This window comes from Solea senegalensis, linkage group LG9 (assembly GCF_019176455.1).
Source record: "Solea senegalensis isolate Sse05_10M linkage group LG9, IFAPA_SoseM_1, whole genome shotgun sequence".
NCBI lineage: Eukaryota > Metazoa > Chordata > Actinopteri > Pleuronectiformes > Soleidae > Solea > Solea senegalensis.
In genome coordinates this window covers 5,923,498-5,943,067 of record NC_058029.1, presented here as the reverse complement: position 1 = coordinate 5,943,067, position 19,570 = coordinate 5,923,498, and the positions used below count along the sequence as shown (strand labels likewise).

At 40.3% G+C, this 19,570-nt stretch overlaps 1 protein-coding gene across 1 annotated transcript; it reads left to right on the top strand.

Annotated features, from left to right (window-relative positions):
• The first annotated feature begins 188 nt into the window (after positions 1 to 188).
• On the top strand, positions 189 to 12,794 carry cndp1 (carnosine dipeptidase 1). Its single transcript, XM_044033327.1, has 12 exons — positions 189 to 440; positions 1,509 to 1,619; positions 2,557 to 2,700; positions 3,472 to 3,634; positions 3,867 to 3,955; positions 6,022 to 6,219; positions 6,291 to 6,375; positions 7,986 to 8,146; positions 8,307 to 8,471; positions 9,814 to 9,955; positions 10,634 to 10,781; positions 12,379 to 12,794. Exons 1-12 carry the CDS (start codon positions 300 to 302, stop codon positions 12,455 to 12,457), a joined length of 1,626 nt encoding a protein of 541 aa, XP_043889262.1. The 5' UTR covers positions 189 to 299; the 3' UTR covers positions 12,458 to 12,794.
• Positions 12,795 to 19,570: the final 6,776 nt, after the last annotated feature.

The following is a 19,570-nucleotide window of genomic DNA, read 5'->3' as shown; positions in this document are numbered from 1 at the left end:
GGGGAATTTACTATGCTCAGGCCAACTGTTAAGCGTGATTATCTAACATTAAGAATGCTCACAAGTAGCTCAGCGCTCAGCTCAGCAGCCCACCGGCCTACAATGCAGATCAAGAACAGCTGCTTTTGTCTGAGATTTCAAAGCACCAAGCACCAGGAGTTAGTTCATTTCAACATGCTGCTTTTGCGCCTGCTGTGTGCATTCTTGGAGCAAGATCAATAGATTGAGTGTAATTCTTGTACCTGTCAGCTGGAAAAAAAAAATGTAATTTGTCAGCTGTCTTGGCTGTGTTTTAGGAAATGTTTGACTATTTGACCCCAGGGTCCATTAGTGTGATGTTAGGGGGGGTGTATAAATATCAGGACAACCACACAGTGCTAAAGTCTGCCTGCCTGCCTGAAGAGACTGTCACACACACACAGAGAGCAAGCAGAGGGAAGGTAAGACTAGTTTCACTTATTACAAATTATTCACTGTTTTATTTACTTATTAATAACAATATAATAAGCCTTATTTTGTGTTACACTATTGTGACCCAGTTCACAACATAAATGCATATAAACTGGCACAATTCTGTGCATAATATTAGGTTTCAGACTATTTTTTTTCCTAGCCAATTCAATAACTGTCAAGTGGTCCCTCACTGTTGCAAGGTGCATGTTTTTTTTCTTTGTGAAAACTGGTCAGGTGAAAAACCTGTAAACACACACACAAACATCACTTTAAGTGCATAAGTAAATACAATTTTAAAGTAAAGTCTAACAATTTCACAATTAGCACAATTGCAATTAATTCATCAAGGCAAGTCTTTACAATCCATAACATTGTGTTCAATTGTGTACTCAAATGGCTTTAAACGCATTTAATTTAACAAACGCAACTTCAAACATTGCAACTTACACCCCTTAACCAGCTCATTAACTCAAAATGGCATACCCACTGCTGCTCTGCAATGAATCTGTTAGTGTGTGACTCCCTCAGCTGGTGCTCTCATTTCCAAGAGATTTGATATTTCAATTTTAAGAATGTTATTCAAAACATATGCATGTACATGTTTGGTTAAAAGCTGGGAAAAATGCTGCAAACTTAATTGATATATGATGATGAAAAAATTGTATGCAATAACCCTAACCCTTTTTTTGGGGGGGGGGCATTTTTGGACATATTTCAACCACCACATTTATGCCCCAGCATATAACGAGTGTTTCCAAGACATGGTCTGCATGTTTTTTTTACGATGAATCAGTTAAGTAGTTCCTATTTGTTGTCCGAAAATGGCAGAAAATGTCGATCCGTCTTTACCAAAATGGCAGAAATGACCTTAAATGTCATTGAGTAACAAAGTATGTTTCATTTAACAGAGAGGGGCAAGTAAACCAGAATATATTTACATTTAAGAAGCTGAAATGATTAGATTAGTAAAAAAAATAGTTGTTGTTAATTCTTCCAGCTCTCCCTTGATGAAGTGCTCTCCTTTTATTCTTCTGCGTGATTTCCTGTGCCAACAGATGACTTTTCCATTTGTGCTCTTTGTCCTGCTGCTCTCATCGACGGCACATGCTTTCCAGTACACGGAGCTGGCGCAACATATTGACAATCACCAAGAAGAATATGTCGAGGTAAAGAACTTCTTTTAACATGACTATGTAAAAAAATAGCAGATATAATCGTTGAAGAAAAAACAAATAATATGAACATACTATGCCAGACTCAGTGTTACAGTTGACGTGTTCACAGTCTGGGAAACTGTGGCAGGAGAGAGGGGGCCTAAACGTTTTAGACACTAGGTGGTGCTATTGCTCTTCATTAATTCTGCATAGCTGGGCATAAATTATTTTGAAAATCCAAAGACATAAAGTCAGAGCCACCAATAAGCCACCTGTCTTCATATTAAAGAAATGTAGATTTTTTTTAGATATATTTAGATATCTTAAAAGTGTTGAGCTGAAGTTGTTTGGTTTTATTTTGGACTTGAAGATTTGCTCCTTTCGTGTACATTTGCACATCTGTTCAAAGTTACATGTTTAATTCAAGTTCAGTATCACCACACTTTAGTGCTTCTCTTTGAATAGGAAAGTGCAAATTAATAATAGACCACTTTTGTGATTTTTACTGCCCTCTAAAGTTAAAAAAACAAGAGTGACACTGGTTTGGTGAAAATAACACAACTATAATTAACACAATTTAAAGTGTTACATTTAATAATAGTCCAGTACAGGTAAAGGTGGTGGAAGCCTAGGGCCCTATAAAGACTTGGGCCGGCACTGCTTACAGTAAAATGTACACACATAAAGAAAAGCTGTAAAATATGGCAGATCAGAATTTTGAAGATATACAGCTCTTAAATCATCAGAGTTGATACTTTCTACATACAGAATGTTTTATTGCTGACTTCTCAGGGAAAGCAAAGCCAGTCTTGACTGAAAGATGGCAGTATGGCAACATAATTAAAACATTTTGCGACATAATTTGTTTTATTTAAGAGCAAATAAATCTGTGTTGCTTGTGGTCCTTTTATATTACGTGTGTATGTGTGTGTGTGTGTGTGTGTTCCAGGCTCTGCGGGACTGGGTTGCCATTGAAAGCGACTCCAGCAATGTCCAGAAAAGACCCGACCTGCACCGCATGATGGAGCTGGTGGCCCAGAAGCTGAGGCTGATGGGAGGAGCTGTGGAGCTGGTGGACGTCGGAGAACAAGAGGTCAGTGACAAAGACAGCACTGATAAGCATAGCTAATGATTAGTTTGGGCTCATGAGGGAGGTCAGTGTTAAATGTTAAATTTAATGTTTATTATATACACACAAATTTAAGTTGCACACAATGTGTAGCTAATTCAGTTAGTGTGACCCTAACCCACACTCACACACTTATCCATAGCTATACTGTTTGGTTGTCATGTAAGGAATCCCAGTATCTCACAGTTAAGGCCTACTTCTAGTTAAATATGCTTTTTTTGTCAGGCAACACCTAGTTAATAATAATAAAAATAACAATATGATTGAGGGGCCCTGAGCTCCCTGTGAATCTTCTTTTGTTTTGTCTCCATTTATTCTGTTTATTTATTCATTTATTGTGTTTCTCTGGGTCCTTGAGTTCTAAATTTCATTCTTTCACGTCTGCATGTTGGGATGACAATAAAGCACCTTGAATCCTTGACTCCTATTAGACTTATCCCATAGCTTTAGCTTTGTTATTTGACAGAGGGCCCTGTCAAGACGTCAGGAGTGGAGAACATAGCCTAAGGGGCCCCTAAAAGACATCAGTGTATCGGGATGTATAAGATATCAGGATAGTAGCTTGGGCTTTGGGGCCCCCTGAGCTTTTGGGCCCCTGGATCATCCGCGAGTGTGACAGACATCCCTGTGGCAACCCACATAACTAAAGTACACCATGCACTACAAAGTCCCAACACCTTATGGCTGATGGTTAGAAAACGAAGCATGTGTCACAGTGCATGCTAATGTTCGCAGCTTCCTAATGGCCAGATGTTGGCGTTGCCTAAAGTGGTGACAGCTCGGTTCGGCAGTGACGCCGACAAACACACCGTGTGTGTGTACGGTCACGTGGACGTGCAGCCGGCGAAGCGAGAAGACGGCTGGGCAACCGACCCCTACAACCTGACTGACATTAATGGTAAAAGCCTTTATATTAAACTGTTGTGCGGCCAGACTCTGTTTAAATTGTGTTAGTGGTTTTCAAGGCCGGATTTGTGTATACAATTCTGTGCAAGATCTCTGGGTTATTTCTATCTAATGGTACCTTGTGTGTTTTCTGCAGTTGGCATTCCCCTCCCTCTTCCTTATGTCACCTTATGTACATGTAATCATTTCTAAAAATGCATCTTCCTGTAATTTTTCACCTTTAGGTAACCTGTATGGAAGAGGAGCATCAGATAACAAAGCGCCAGTTTTAGCCTGGATTCATGCTGTGGAGGCTTATCAAGCTCTCAACATGGTAATAGGACTCCACTGTACATCACATAATGGGAAAGGCAGGGCGCTATTTACATGCACACAACTGGACTGGTTGACAAACAAACAGGACTTCCCTAAAAACTTAAAATTGTTCATTCTTTCATTGGAATATTCTAAATTCCAAGTTGTCAATAACTCACATTTGTGAGATGTGTGTGGGGGAAAAAATGGCTAACTTACTCAATTAAATCCTGTCGCTGATATAAAAACTCGGATTTACTGGATACAGTTTTGAAATATTCCATATTTAGCATCTTTTTGTCATTATTCACTGACAAACCACTTGGCTCCTAATTAGGCAAAGTTTGGTGGAATAACTATAATATTTCACTGACAGCAGCTTTAACGTGCAAATAGAAAATTGCAAGAAAAACACACCCAGTGCGCAAAGGCCCTCATATTGGATAGGGTTTATTTTTTGGGGGGTGGTCGTAGCTCAACAAGAGCAAGACACTTACCCCCAAGATTCCCCAAGTGGCTGTGCTGGCAGGGTGTGAGTGTAGATTGTGACCGTAGAGCAGTGTTTTATTAACATTTTTAAACCATGGTTTTAAACCGTACAAAGTTAATCCAACGTTAAAATACAGCAGTGTAAATCATAAGCTATATAAACACATACACATGGAGCGAGAGATAAGGTATTATTGTTTAATTCATTTTGATTTGTTTCATTTTCTACTCTAATTCCTCACCGCTAGGGTGCGTCTACATTTCTCGACTACCTCATCTTCGCTCCGATCACATACTCTGGTATTTCCTGATTTTTACTTATTTTAACCATAAAAGGGCCAGAAAAATGCAACTAAGTGCTTTTGCCCATTATTCCAGAATAACGTTCAATATCTGGCAGTTATTTGCAATTGTAATACTGTTAATATATATATATTATATATATTAATTATTATTTATTTAAAAAAAAGTCTGTACACCATCTGAACACCAGATTTTGCATGTTAAAAAAAAATATTTAAATGAAAAAAATTTTAGTTTTTGTCTCAATGTCCAAAAATATGCAAAAAATGCAAGAGCATGAGTGAAATTACCGGCTTTGCTTTGACGTGCAACTTCTAAGCCTTCAGAAACAGTTGGAATTTCTCCGATAGCACAAACCGTTGCGTAATTGCGGTAGTCATCCGCGATGCGCTTGGTGTTAAAGGGCTAAGTACCACCAGAGAAAGCTTGTCTACCACTGGTGCTAAATGTACCACCAAGGATGTAGAGGATTGCATACACTGCAGCTGATGTATTGCATGTTTTTATTGATTAGTATATTTCATTAGCCTGCTATTTCTAATTTTCCTCCTGCGCACCACTGGTGGTACACGTATCACAGTTAAAGAACCATGGCTGTCGGGTAAAGTGCTTTCTTTGGTCAGGAAGTCTGGATAAATGCTATATAAATGCAGAGCATTCACCATTTCCCTTGCCAAAGATGAGCAGAATGAAATGTGCAAGGTAATGGGAGCCGAGGCAGCCAAAGGACAAATTACAGCTCATATTTGCAGCTCATCTTTGTCTTGGAAAACACTTAGAATATAAAGAGAGGGAAGCAGAGAGAGAGATTGGCGCCTCAGGCAAGACAGACTCAGAAGATAACACCCATTTATTTGAGTGGACTGTTTTCAGTTGAGTAAAATACTCCACACATTTAGTGGGAACAAACGGAGGAGTAGCCTCGGGCCTGGCGAGAAAGAAAACTGATTGCAAAGTCACTGCTCTTTTTCTGCAAAGTCACTGCAGCAGTCTTTCTTCCTATAGTTGCCATCGGCCTCGTCCGTGACTTTGTCTCGCAAGAGAAAGCGACGCAGCTGAATATGCAGTGCACATCAAACGGGTCTGTGTAGGATTTGACTGCTTTTAAAAAGAAAGCTAATGGCTCCACTTGACGGTCTGCACAACCTGCAGAGAACACCATTTCAACTTCAAAAAGCCTTTTTTCTTGTCGTTGTTGTTGTTGTTTTTCGTCCACAAATCCGCTGCTTTCCGTTGACACATTTCTCCGACCGTTGCTTTTCACACGGCACTGCTTGCACTTTTGTCCACCAGGAGCTGCCGGTGAATGTGAAGTTCGTCATCGAGGGCATGGAGGAGACGGGCTCCAACGGCCTGGACGCCATGATCCTGGCCCAGCGAGACACCTTCTTCTCTGACGTGGATTACATCATCATCTCAGACTGTGGCTGGCTCAGCAGACGGCCGGCCCTCACCTACGGCACCAGAGGCAACTGCTACTTCTTTGCCGAGGTTCATGAACTTTGACACTCAGCTCATACGCACCTGTGTTCTGCTGTGTCATGTGGTGTGTTTGTTTGCAGGTGGATGGACCCAAACAGGATTTACACTCTGGAGTGTATGGGGGCGCCGTGATTGAACCAATGATTGACCTCATTGGCGTTCTTGGTAAGCGTGGAACATCAGTCATTCATTCTGCTCTTATTTTGCCTTTATCTAACACGTTATGTTCTTCCTTACATCTACACTGGCTCGCGTACCGCTGGTGGGACACGTACCACAGATTGTGAACCATAGATTTAGCACATAAAAATGTCAGAAAACATACCAGGGTAAAAGTGCAAGAATGAAGGAACTTCACATCGCATAAACCGTCGTAAATTATCCTCTAGTTTGACTCTGACTTCAAGCTCGTCTCCTTGACTTTAACCTTGTGTAAATATGTATATATCGTAATTTGAATCTTGTTTATACATAAATATAGCATTTGTACACAATTACTCTCAGGGTGAAGGCTCTGCATTAATGATGCGATCCTGTCAGCATTTTCTTTTTTTACTTTATTTCCACATAATGAATGAATGAATGAATGAATGAATATGTGGGAACAACCAGATTACACAATGACAGCCACTGAATATGCAAAGCCAGACAGACATTACTAAATGATATTTATGTGATCTATTCATTTTATTGCAGTTACAGACACTAATGAACGCAGCCTTGTTTTGGAGCAGCGCGCGAGGCCTGGTTCACCATGTTGACAGTATATTATACCAGTTTTATGGACTTCTACTTCAGCGTAGTAGAGTAGATGCCAAAGAGTGAGTCTCTTTAGTTCCTGTTTTCACACAGTTTCCTTTGACACTGTGAATACAAAGTGCACAAAGTTTCTTCTTTTTTATGATAAAGATGGAAAACTTGCTGGCTCGTCTGCAGATTACTCAAGGTTTTATTAGTACAAAAACATTCAGGAGTGCTGCAGGTATAATTCTTATGCTTATAAAGGAACTGAAACTGAAAAAAACCTTGTTTTGGTTTTAGTTTTAATGATTTAATATGGAGTAGAAAAACTACAAAAAACAATGATCATTTAGGAGGCTGAAAATCTGAAACTTTTGTTGGAATCATTAAAAAACGCTCTAAAATTGAATAATTAATTATGAAAATAGTTGACAATTGATTTAGTAATCATTAATAATCGATTAATCAAATAATTGTTGCAGCCCTAGACACTCACACACATACACATATTAATCTGGTTTTATTACAAATGTTATTTTGACCTTATTACTTATTTTAATCAAATCAAAGTATGTTACTTGAATGATTGGTTATATTTCCTAATATACCAGTAATATCAAACTCTAATATCAGATTTTAACATCCCATGTTATTGTCAGTGCCTTCTTTCTTATTAGTTTCATTAATAGGGACAGTGCACATTAATAAACGTTCTTGTGAATGCGGCAGAATTAGACAATAGGCTGTTTTCCATGTGGACAGATGTTATAGTCATACTGAAGACAGAATAAAAAACACAAAGTACATTTTACACTCATCTAACATGCAGAACAATATTAAAAAGAAGAGAGAAATACTAAAATTAAAAGACAGCATTAAATATAATGACAGGTACCATTAAAATGTCTAAAAGACATGAAAAAAAGACATTTGATTTGTTTGAAAAGTGCCGTATATTCTGTTTAATTGATGAAGTGAACTCTGTTTCTATCTTGTGCCGACTTCGTACATTCTGTTGTATTTCCGCTCTTCAGACTCACTGATCAGCCCCAGTGGTAAGATCCTGGTTCCTGGGATCAGGGAGGCTGTGGCTCCTCTCTCTGACGATGAATGGAGGATGTACCAAGACATCCAGTTTGACATGGACAACTACAAGAACAAGATCGGCATCGACCAGCTCATGTACAGCAACAAGGTGAGATTCAAAAGTGACATTCATTTGGGGTCACGCAAGAGTAACGTCATGTGACTGGAATGTGAGTGAGGGATACAAATGAAGAAAAAGCAAAACAGACAAGGGTTATTTTGTAGAAAGATACAAAAAGCTGATCGTCCACTCTGTGTTTCCCGTGTAGGTGGACTTGTTGGCCCACTTGTGGCGCTACCCCACAGTCACCATCCACGGCATTGAGGGGGCTTTCTCTGACCCTGGCACAAAGACCGTCATCCCGGCTAAGGTTATTGGCAAATTCTCCATCAGACAAGTTCCCGACATGGACCCTGCAGTAGTCAAGAAACAGGTAAAACGGGGATGCGAGCACTTTAAAACGTCCAGTGTGTGAGAATTAGTGACCTCTAATGGTGAGACAGTAGATCGTAACTGAGGAGAAGAAGTGCGTCAGGGAACTACAGTGGCCATGAAGGATGTTGTTTTTCTTCTTTTGTTGTCCCAGACCAATCATCATTTGTGACATCATCATTCACGACACTGCGCAAGTTCATAGGTCACCAGGGAGGTGGGGCGGTGGATCGTTTTTGTTTTTCCACTTTGTCACGGTCGTCCCTTGAGTAGACGTCAAAGAGGCAGAAAAGTTTGACGCGTCATTATCCCACCATTACAGCAGCAGCATCAGCATCCCTCTTCCTCTTCACCACGTTTATGTCTGTGCGTTACAGTGCACATCAGAGCACTCTGTTATCCTGTTGGTCAACGTCGTAGGAGACGTCAGACTAGACAGACTCGTTGTTGTGGAGTTTCACAGAAGCCAAATTCTCTGTTCTTCAATTATGTCACACTACACGTCCAATCGTCGTTCGCATAATTTGGTCCGTCACTGGAAATGTGTCAGTCGCTTAAAAATTGGCCACTTTAAAACATGCTCAGTTTGCTGTTAAGACGACAGGCAGAAGATGAAGGTGGCCTTATGGCGCTTTTCCATTATACAGTTCCAGCACGACTCAGCTCTACTCTACCTGGTTTGGTATTAGCCTCGTCATTTTCCATTACTATAGAACCTCCTCGGCGTGGGTGGGGTCGTCATGGCGCGACTGCATGAAACTGCCGTGACGTCGTTTTATACGCGACACAAACACAAGAACTAGTGATGGGCGAAGCAGTTATTTTCGATGTACTGAATCACTAGAATCAGTCAATTAAAAAGATTAGTTGAGCACAGCAGACTCCATCTGACACAGTCACTGAACTGAAATACAGCGCAACGGGTTGTGATTTGGCTCACGATCGCCGGTATTTAGCGGTGACTTGCTAAATGTTTGAGATTAACGCATGTTTTCAGGATTTTTAAGACTTTTTAACTGATCTACAGTTCGGCATTGTTCGATTTGATTCTTGTGTCGGACGTCGTGCGTGCTCGTGACTCTTCCACTGACGATGCTCGCTGACCAATCAGTGGCCAACAGTCTGTCAACGTCACATTTTAGCATCAGGTACCAAAAAAAGCACCAGGTGTTATCATGGAAAAGAGTCAGAGTCGAGTCAGGTCGGATAGCGCTAGAACGCTCCTCGATGTTACTCACACTCGACCTATAAAATAACACATTGATTTTTCCTTCTCCGTGTTAAATAAATGGCTTCCTCTTCCACTACCTCTGCTCTTTGTCTCCACGTTTTTGACGCTTTAGGTGACGGATTACCTTCACTCAGTGTTTGCCAAGAGGAAAAGTCCTAACAGACTCAAAGTTACTATGGTGATTGGAGCGAAGCCTTGGCTGGCGAACACTCAGCATCCTCTTTACGAGGCCGGGAAAGCTGCCGTCAAGAGAGGTACGCCATCATTCTGTCAGCGCACTTTACTCAGACACACGGCACAGAGTGTAACTGTAAAAATCATGAACACACTGTAAAAGAAACAATAAAAGTATACTAGCAGTGTCAAGTCTTATATATTATATGGAATTTTTATATACAGTATGTGTGTGGGAGAATTCATGGTTTTCATATAGCTGCTGATATATCAACTGAGTGATGAAATGCTCTTAAACAAGGTCATACACTTTCACGGACACTTACAAAACTGATGTTTTTTAGACCTGTCATCATATAACATCATCTCAGACTCTTCTCACCCCCAGTGGCCTTCACCGGCTTGACCTTTTGACCTCAGGGAGGTGATACGGGTCAATTAAAAGACACAAAACCAAACAATATGAATCTATATGACCAACGTTATACTTTCACAGTATATTTGAAAATACCATGTGTTCTTCTCACGTTTAAGTGAATTATTTAGGGGGTTTTGTGAAGAGTGTTCCTGTGTCTACATGACTCTAATTTCATTTGTCATCCTCTACTGTTGTTTTTCAACTCAGTCATGTATCAGCACTTCTGTAAATCTTGCAGTTAGCTTTAACTGACGCATAATTAATATAAATAATCCTGCTGGTTCATTCTGTTCATGCCCATGACTCTGGAAAACAAAATGTCCCCCCCACTCTCTCTTAGTTTTTGACATGGATCCAGATCTGATCCGTGAGGGCGGGACTATCCCCATCGCTAAAACCTTCCAGGATGTGACGGGGAAAAGCCTCATCATGCTGCCCATCGGAGGCTTCGACGACGGACTGCACTCCCAGAATGAAAAAATGAGCAGGTTTGACTCCACTGGTCATTTTGTCCTATTTCATTTTACATTTTTAGTTTTAAATGAAGCCTTTAATAACGATGAACATACGACACCACTGGAAGTGGCAGTAGCTGGACAACAAATAGATGTTGAAATAATGAAATACTGTACTCAATTACGAGCTGTCTTTCAGCAATAAATCAATTGAATTTACAGTAAGGAAAAAACAGCACTAATCGGTGCTAAAACAAAAAAAGAGAAATTCAACTGTGTGATTTAAGAAAATGAACCCAGTGGATTAAATCTGAGGCTACAAATCTTGGTGTTTATCGTAATGTTAAAAAATGTCGGTCAACGTTTGTCACACCTGGAAATGATTATGTCCACAAATTATGTTATATGGAGCAAAGAAACAAATAAAATAATCCCATTTAAGACAATCAGAAATCTTGTTTTAATCATGAAAAAAGCTTCAAACCAATTAATCAATTGACGATTCCTTTAGTAATCGATTAATTGTTTCAGTTCTGCAAAAGTTTGCCACCTAAGTACAATTTATAATGCAAAAATGTGCCAAAAAACACAGGAGTGCTGTTCGTTAATGCAGATTTGATTACTGTCATTGACCCTTTACTGGCCTCCAGGGGAAAAAACAAAATAAAAACACAGAGAAACTCATCATTTAAAAACTCTGCAGTTCAGCCGTTAACAACAACAACATCCTGTATCATTTAGGATTGATTTTAAGCTTCTCCTTCTTCTATTCACGGCACTTTAATTGGAATTGCACCAGGCTAACATTGCTGACTCACTCGTTCACTCTTTGCCGTCACAGACACTGCAATCATCTGCTGTCGGTTTATTGATTGCTGCCACTAACGGCACCAAACTAAAGCAGGGAAGCAGCCTATGAGCACAGTCAATATTTGTTTACAATAATTTAGTACCTAACGTGCACTATTTGTCTTGTTTGTATTTAATTCATATTCAGTTCAGCTCAGGCTTGCACTTTCCTCAATGGACTCATTATTTAAATTCTTTATTTTGCTTATAATGAGTTATTTGTATGTTGTTTTTGTAAAGTTACTGTTTTGAATTGCTTTGAGCTGTGTAGCTGTATGTATGAAAGGTTGTCATATTTCACTTATGACTCTAATGTGGAGGATAAAACGGTAGAAGACGGACGGATTTATTTATTTATTTAATTTTAAATTGTACTATTATTACTCCCATCTATTGCTGTGGTGGTGAACATAAATTGTGATTGAATCTGTGAAGGAGACTCGTCTTCGTACACAAGACGGATACGTTAGCTTTAATCATCACTTATATATATATACAGTACACACGTACGGATGAAATTCACATTGATACAGCACAGTTAGAAGCAAAATGCAAAATTTTTAAATTGGAAATTTAAAGTTAAAAAAATACACTATAGAAAAGAAATAGAATAAACAAAGAAAATTTGTGGTAATATTATGTACAACGACATATACACACTAACAGTACAAGACATTGTGGGCTTTTTTAAAAGGAAAAATACAGTATTTATAAGAGCTGTTTGATTCATTAACCTGTATTTGTACTTTATTATTATATCATCCTTGTTTTCCTCTTCCAGGTACAACTACATTGAGGGAACCAAGTTATTCATCGCCTTCCTGAACGAAGTGTCCCAGATTAAGAAGACGACTGTGTGATGACACACTGTGACATTCCAGGGACAACGTTCTCTCCTGGTCCCCCCCCGTTTGGTTTTATATTAACACTCATGTGTTTTTATTTATCTAAATCTCAATCTGTGCGTCTGCTGATAATACGAGTAAAATGTCCGGAGTCGGATCACGTTGCTGTTTCAGTTGCTCAAACTGAATATGTGGAATTTGTTTATTCTGGATATAATAATATCAGACGGTAATCCACAGTAATCCTGTGTGTTTAAGTGTCATGTAGTAAAAGCTTTACAGTGCAACAATGCATGTATTTGTTTTTGTGTCATGTAAGAACTTATACAGTATAAAGATCTCCACGATCAGATCTGTTTGTCACCAGTGCTGTTTCTGCAAACCACAGTGAAGAGTCTTTCGATTTCCCTGGTGACGTCATTTAGGAAATAAGAATATTTTTAATAGCCATCAGGGACGAATGTTAAAAAAATATGTTTGTTTAAAGGGAAGTCTTCTTTAACAGCACATTATTTAGAGAACAAATAGATGATGAAGTAAAGCACATATAGTAGTGATGTGACGTCCCGTATCAAGGCTTCAAAGCGCATGCCGAGTAGGGGAGGGGGCGTTTCCGTGATGCGCGTATCGAGGCTTGCTTCATTTAGGGGAGGAGCCAAAAATGATGGCGTCCGAAGCCTCGCTGCCCGGCTGTACCACGTGATTGCTTCGGGAAGTGGTTCAGATTTTGTCGCGAGGTTTTACAGCTATATAGACCCCTCAGGCTCCATTCAAAATGTGGGTTTTTGAAGGAGAGTTGCTGTCAGAGAGTTTGGATAGTTTGGAGAGTTTGGAGAGTTTGGATACTAGAGTTTGGATAGCGTTTATATAGTTTGGAGATAGTTTGGAGAGTTTAGGGAGAGAGAGAGATTTAGGAGAGTGAGGAGAGTAGGATAGGTGATATAGGATGGAGCCAGCGAGGCTCATCATTGTCCAAGTTACACAAGCATAATCTGTGCCCTTTTCCTAGTTCCACAAGCACTTTCACTGTCCTCTGCCTGATTATGCCCATGCCATTTTCAGAAAAACATTGCACAACCTGCCATATTATGATATTACCATTTTGGGAAGATTTACACACACAGAATACATTAAAAAAATGTATTAAACACATATGTACAGAAATGATTTGGTCATACATTTTTTGTAATTCATAGTCATTTCTAACAGACACAAAAATTCAATGCATCACACATTATGTGGTTCAGATACAGCTGCCTGTGATTATACACTTGGCCAGTAGGTGGTTTCGTGTGCACATGAAGCGTCGAGAAATGAACCCTTTCTCGAACCAATTGGCTCAAGTGGTTCAATGCCTCATGAGGCTTCATCTCACCATCACTAACATATAGTATGTGACTGATGGCAGATAATGTTTGGCGCCAGCCAAATGGCATTTTCTGGACACTTCAAAATGGAGTTCAGATTCTGAAGGCTAACAAAGTGACAGGTTGTCATTTAGGTGCGAGCTCATGTTATGAAGCTCAGACTCAGAAGGCAAGGTAGGTTTAAGGACTCTCAGCAGACTTGAGGCAAGAAAACAGTTCAATGATTTTTCTCCACAATCAGACAATTCCCAGAAAAAAACATCCCAGTATCAGCAGCTCAAAATACAGGTAACAGCCAAAACAGTTGCAAGGAAAACACTTGGAAATAAAAGCACACAAACAACAAAGATCTGCCAAAGGACAAGGAGGAGACTCTGACTTTATAAGCACAGGGAGGCGGGAAGACAACGAGAAACAGGTGAATCGCATTAGAGAGGGAGGAGACAATCACAGAGGCGGGAAACTTGACAGGAAGTGAAAAAGAAAACAAGACAAGGCTTGCCAAAATAAAGTAAAAGAAAGCACGGGAGCTGCAGACGTGCATATCAACATGATACTGTTTTAACCACATGTGGTGGTTTTAGCTGAAATGAAGATGATGGTAAACGTGGTCAGGATTAATCTTCTGGTTTTCCTTTCAGAAAAAACCCCCACATCACTTCGTAAGCACACGGGATCATTCCGTGTTAAAATACTGCAGGATGACACTGCAATGTTTGGTCTCTCACAAACCCTGAAGAGTATTTCTAGATTTTCCTCCAAGTACCACCAGAGGAAGCTCCCGTACCCACAGTTTGAGAACCAAGAGCATTGTTATCGACTGGTATTGGTAGCAACTCGGTGGTGACATCACTGCCACTTCTTGCTTCCAACTTCCTGGAGCTGCATGAGCGTCAACAACGTGACAAACACTCAAGCGTATTGTTGCTTCAGTCATGAGACATTTATTTAGCTGTCAACCTTTCACTGTGTGTCTCTCCTCTTCAGAGCTTAGACTATACAGACGTACACAAATGCACTGCTGCCGTTCCTGGACTGCATCCAGCCATTGTCTCAAATCTCCAGCCGAGACAAAGTCCTATTCATGCAAACGCATAATCTTTACCGTTCATCTGACATACGCTCGTTATTGTTCAGTGAGAATGTTGCAGTGAAGATAAACAAGTAATACAGTCTCATATGTATAGTGCCTCCAGCTTATACACAGTATTTGGATCCAGTGTTGAAACGCAACAAAGTACAAATACTTCTATCTTGTTACTACCAAATAAAATCAGAGGAAGAGTTGGTGATGGTCTGTATTAATAGAGCTGCTTTACACTACTTTTTTACACTAAGTGTCTTCTTGCTCAAGGACACATATAGACTTGCAGAGCCAGGAATTTAACCCACAAACTTCCAATTGAAAGACAGCTCGCCCTACCACCGAGCCACCATGGCTCAATCCTTACTCCCCACTTCTGAAGCTTAAGTACATTTTATATCAAAAAATACATTTTGATACTTAAGTACAGTAAATGTCGTACACTTTAAGACATTTACTTAATATTATAAAAAAAGTGACTTCAACTTCTACCAAAGTTTGAATTAAAAGCTTATAATATTATAAGGAAGAATAAAAAATAACTCTAACTCCACTTTTTTCCTTATGAAGTTTTATTAGGTTTTAGGGAATCTTTAAAAATGAACTCCAGTGTCTTAATGCAAAACAAAACAGAAGGACAAACTTATCCCACCTTGTAAAAATGAACAAATTTTAATCGTATTTTAATCTTCAGGCTCAGTGGAAATGTTGCAGTGGTGTATTCCAGCAGGAAGTGGTGAGGAGGAACCCTGGTGTTGTGAAAAAGCCGTGTCTGACACTTCAGCGGCCTGATTCACAACACCAGCTGACCCTCCTCACCTCCACACACACACACACACACACATAGATGAGTGTGGCGCTGCAGGTGAGTGCTTCATCTTCAGTGACTCAGTCACGGCTCAGACGGCACACGTTACTGTCATTGTTCTCAGGGTAGTTGAGTTCACTAATATGGGTTCAAACATGAAAAGCTCGAAGTTCAATCCTGACAACAAAGGCAACGGGCATATGATTATAACTGCAATTTTGTTAATTCAATTTATACAATAATATACAGTTTACAGCAGTGAACAGATTTTTCCGACAGGAAACTGTTGGAAAATGTGTGATTTTAGCTTGCGGGGACACGGTTGCTGCTGGTCCACTGCTGCCTCATGTGGTCAGTTTGTGTCACTGTGGTAAATCTGGATGAAGGATTTCAAACACCAAAAGTGACACAAATTTAAATTTAAAATGTAATCTCAGCTACACGGTGATGTTTAGTGATGTTTATACACTATATGGACAAAAGTGTCTGTTCACGAAGACACCAAAAGTTACGCACTGCAGCTTTAACGTAATACAAGTAGTACAGACAGAGACAAATCGAAGAATTCCAGGTTCTACATGACTAAAATTATAATGTAATATTTCACTATCTACTGAAAAATGAACTTCCACTGGTTACACAAGTTTTTAAAAACAGAAATCAACAACAACACACACAAAAAAAATTACATTTAAAAGCAGTTTTTTTGTATTATGGCCTAATATTACTCACCTTTGCTGCAGTAAACCTTTATTCCCTCGCATAAAGCTGACTGCTATGGTAGTAAAATAAAGTGTATTTAAAAAAAAAGAAAAAGAAATTGGGTTAAACTGGGACAAAGCAGCAGAAGTGCAATTCATCATGTGTCCACCGGTGTAGGCCTTTCTTCTCGTTCCACTCGAGAAAGAACCGCGACTGAATCTGCAGCAGAGAAGACAAACAGAAACAAAAATCTATTCAGTGATAAAAAAAGACGACATTAAACTCTGTGACATCACTGTAAAGTGCTCAATTATGCCCAACACGGTAAATCATTGTCTCTCTTTAACGTCTCACACAACCTCAATGTGACTCAACACTACTCTACTAATGTTACACTGCTCCATTTCATTATACTATTTATAAAGTAGTGTGATATTGAGGACAGAGCCGTGATGAGGCTCAGAATAACTCGAGCTTTTCATCCACCTTGAAGCAGCAGCACATCACAGTAACGTGGCTTTACAGGAGAACATCAGGAGGTTTTTGTGTGTCCAGTTTAGCATATACAGTAGAACCATGGTTTTCAAAGTGTGGTACGTGTTCCACCAGTGGTACGCGAGGTTCCTCTGGTGGTACTTTGCTCGACCTATTTACACCACTGTATTTTAACGTTGGCGATAATGGTGTTACTTTGAGAGTTCAGTATTTTCTCAGGTGGTACTTGGTATAAAAAGTTTGAGAACCAGTGTCATAGAGTTTTTGTGCATAACCCAAATACACTCTGTCCATTATTCTATTCTCAAAACAATCAATAATTGTATTTCTGACTTGCCATGACCATGAAATTCAAGATAACATCTAATCTGGTTGAGAGTGGAGTCGAGCAGAGACATTTTACTTGAGCTGTTTTCTGACGTGAACCATGGAAAGAAATGTTTTTCGCTCATATTAAGAGAGAGAAGCGAGACAATTTCTGGGGGTCAAACACGTTCACAAGAGCAAGGAAATGTCCAGAACCTGTAGAGGCAGGACACTTGTTCGTCCTCTGTCCTCTGACACTGTCCAGAAGTGGGCAGGGTCTTTTTAGGAGACTGAAGCAGCTTTTATGGACATGTGCACAACCCTAACAAGTCTGGACTTCAGTAACAGTTTCTGGTCCCCTTATGTTGAGCTAACACAAACTATACCTGTGCAAAGCATCTGTGGAATCTCCTCCCTGGTATCGTGGGATGAAACCCCAAGTGTTGACAAGACCTTCTAGTCCAGTGTTTGCCATCCCCGGTCCTCAGGGAACACTGCCCTGCTCCAACACACCTTATTTAAACGGTCAGCTCGTCATCAAGCTCTGCAGAAGCCTGATAACGAGGTGTTCATCGGAATCAGGTGTGTTGGAGCAGGGCTAAATCTAAAACATGCGGGGCAGTATTCCCCAAGTACCAGGGTTGGCCAACACTGGTCTAGTCTAGTCTGAAAATCGGCGACATAATTCATTGTATCGTGGTCTCCCACGTTTTTAAAGTCATGTCAATCCTCTGGGCTTCTATGATGGAGGTGCGTCCAGCTGTTTCACAGCGCTGTGTTGAACTGTGGCTGTGTGAGGGAGTTCACTGGACCACTTTGCTGCCAAGTTGTCTCCTCTTGTGAAATTGGGTTTTAAGTGTAGCCTTTGACCACTCCATTAATCAGTGCTTTGTCCTTCTGCCCGACCAATCCACGGCCGGTCAGAATCTCACTAATTCCCCCTCAAGTTGCTGTGTCACACATAATATCCCACTACTCCCCCAATCCCCTTTTATCAGGTCTGCCGGCCTTTCTGGTCAATCTAATTGCAACAAAGCCCACATGAGGGCTTTTGTGCCAAGAGAAAGTTCTTTTACGGTTTCACTTAAACGGTTGGGACGGACCAGCGACGCCCTTGGCTGAACGCCAGTGCCCTTCAGACAAAGAATGTCACGGCGCATAAAGGATAGAAACACTTCAGCGAGGGGAAGAGGGAAAGAAATACACAGTGTGAGGGCTGGGGGAAGAAAAAAGAAGGAAACCCATCCAAACGGCGGCCTTGCGATTTAGCTCGTGTCAGAGGCAAAGGACGTTTTTAGTCAGTGCTATTCAAAACGAGCCCGGGGGATTATCGACTGCCACCTAGGTTTATCTCGTCCACTTCTAATATGTGTACCTAATAAAGTGATTGGTGTGTGTCTTTTGTGTTAATGTTCAACATTCTCTATGACATTTGGAACCAGGCTGGGCATGCTCCTCCTCTAACCTCCGGCATCAACAAGGCATTTTTTATGCCCAGAGAAATGCTGCTCACTTGATATCTTCTCTCTTTCAGACCATTGTCTTTAAAAACCTTGGTATGATTGTGCATGAAAATGCCAGTACTCAGACCAGCCCATCTGGCGCCAACAACCATGGCACACTCAATGTCTCGTAAACCACCGTGCTTCCTTTATTCAGCAAGGTTGTGCGGCACATAGTTGAACAGGTGTGCCTAATAAACTGAGCAGATGAGTGGATTTTTGTTATTTAGAAAGACAGACATTCACTAAAAGGTCATTTGGGGACACTGGCAGAGAAGAAACCTGGAGCAGAACCAGGGGGAATCACCTGTCTGGAACAGTTAAGAGAGCGAATCAGAGACGATGAGATGGAATGAGATGAGAGAAAGAGGGAGAGAGAGAGTCAATTACAGCAGCAGGTGCCGCGGGAAGGAAAGTGGGGCAGTCGGAGTCCTGCAATCACAGACCCAGACTCTCAGAGCTACCTGTGGAGAACAACATGACTGGAGCGAGAGGTCTTAAACTTGAGGCTTGTGGCCCTCCAGTCGATTTCATGCAGCCCTATACTACTATCAAGTAGGGCTGCAACAATATTCGATTATTAATAATCGATAATAATTACTAAATATTTATTTTATTTAAAATGTTTTGATAATCTATTAATCATTTTTTGCTGCATGTAACAAATAAATTATTAAAACTGACAAAATATGACTTTATTTTCATTTTCTTTTCAGACCAGACTCAATGCTCATTTTGAGATCGAGACCCCTGCACTATGAGTATATGGTCAATATCACTGGGGAATCAGATATTGGGAGAAAAAAAAGTAAAATTTGATTCTATCTCTAAGTAAATGTGCCACAAGCTAACAGCTGTGTGGAC

What these genes read in the sequence shown, in the direction of transcription:
- cndp1 (XM_044033327.1), top strand. Translation starts at nt 300, where the DNA reads ATGTTTGACTATTTGACCCCAGGGTCCATTAGTGTGATGTTAGGGGGG. An exon ending in ACCAAGAAGAATATGTCGAG is followed by an intron (nt 1,620 to 2,556) that starts GTAAAGAACTTC and finishes TGTGTGTTCCAG; the next exon opens with GCTCTGCGGGACTGGGTTGC. An exon ending in CTTATCAAGCTCTCAACATG is followed by an intron (nt 3,956 to 6,021) that starts GTAATAGGACTC and finishes TTTGTCCACCAG; the next exon opens with GAGCTGCCGGTGAATGTGAA.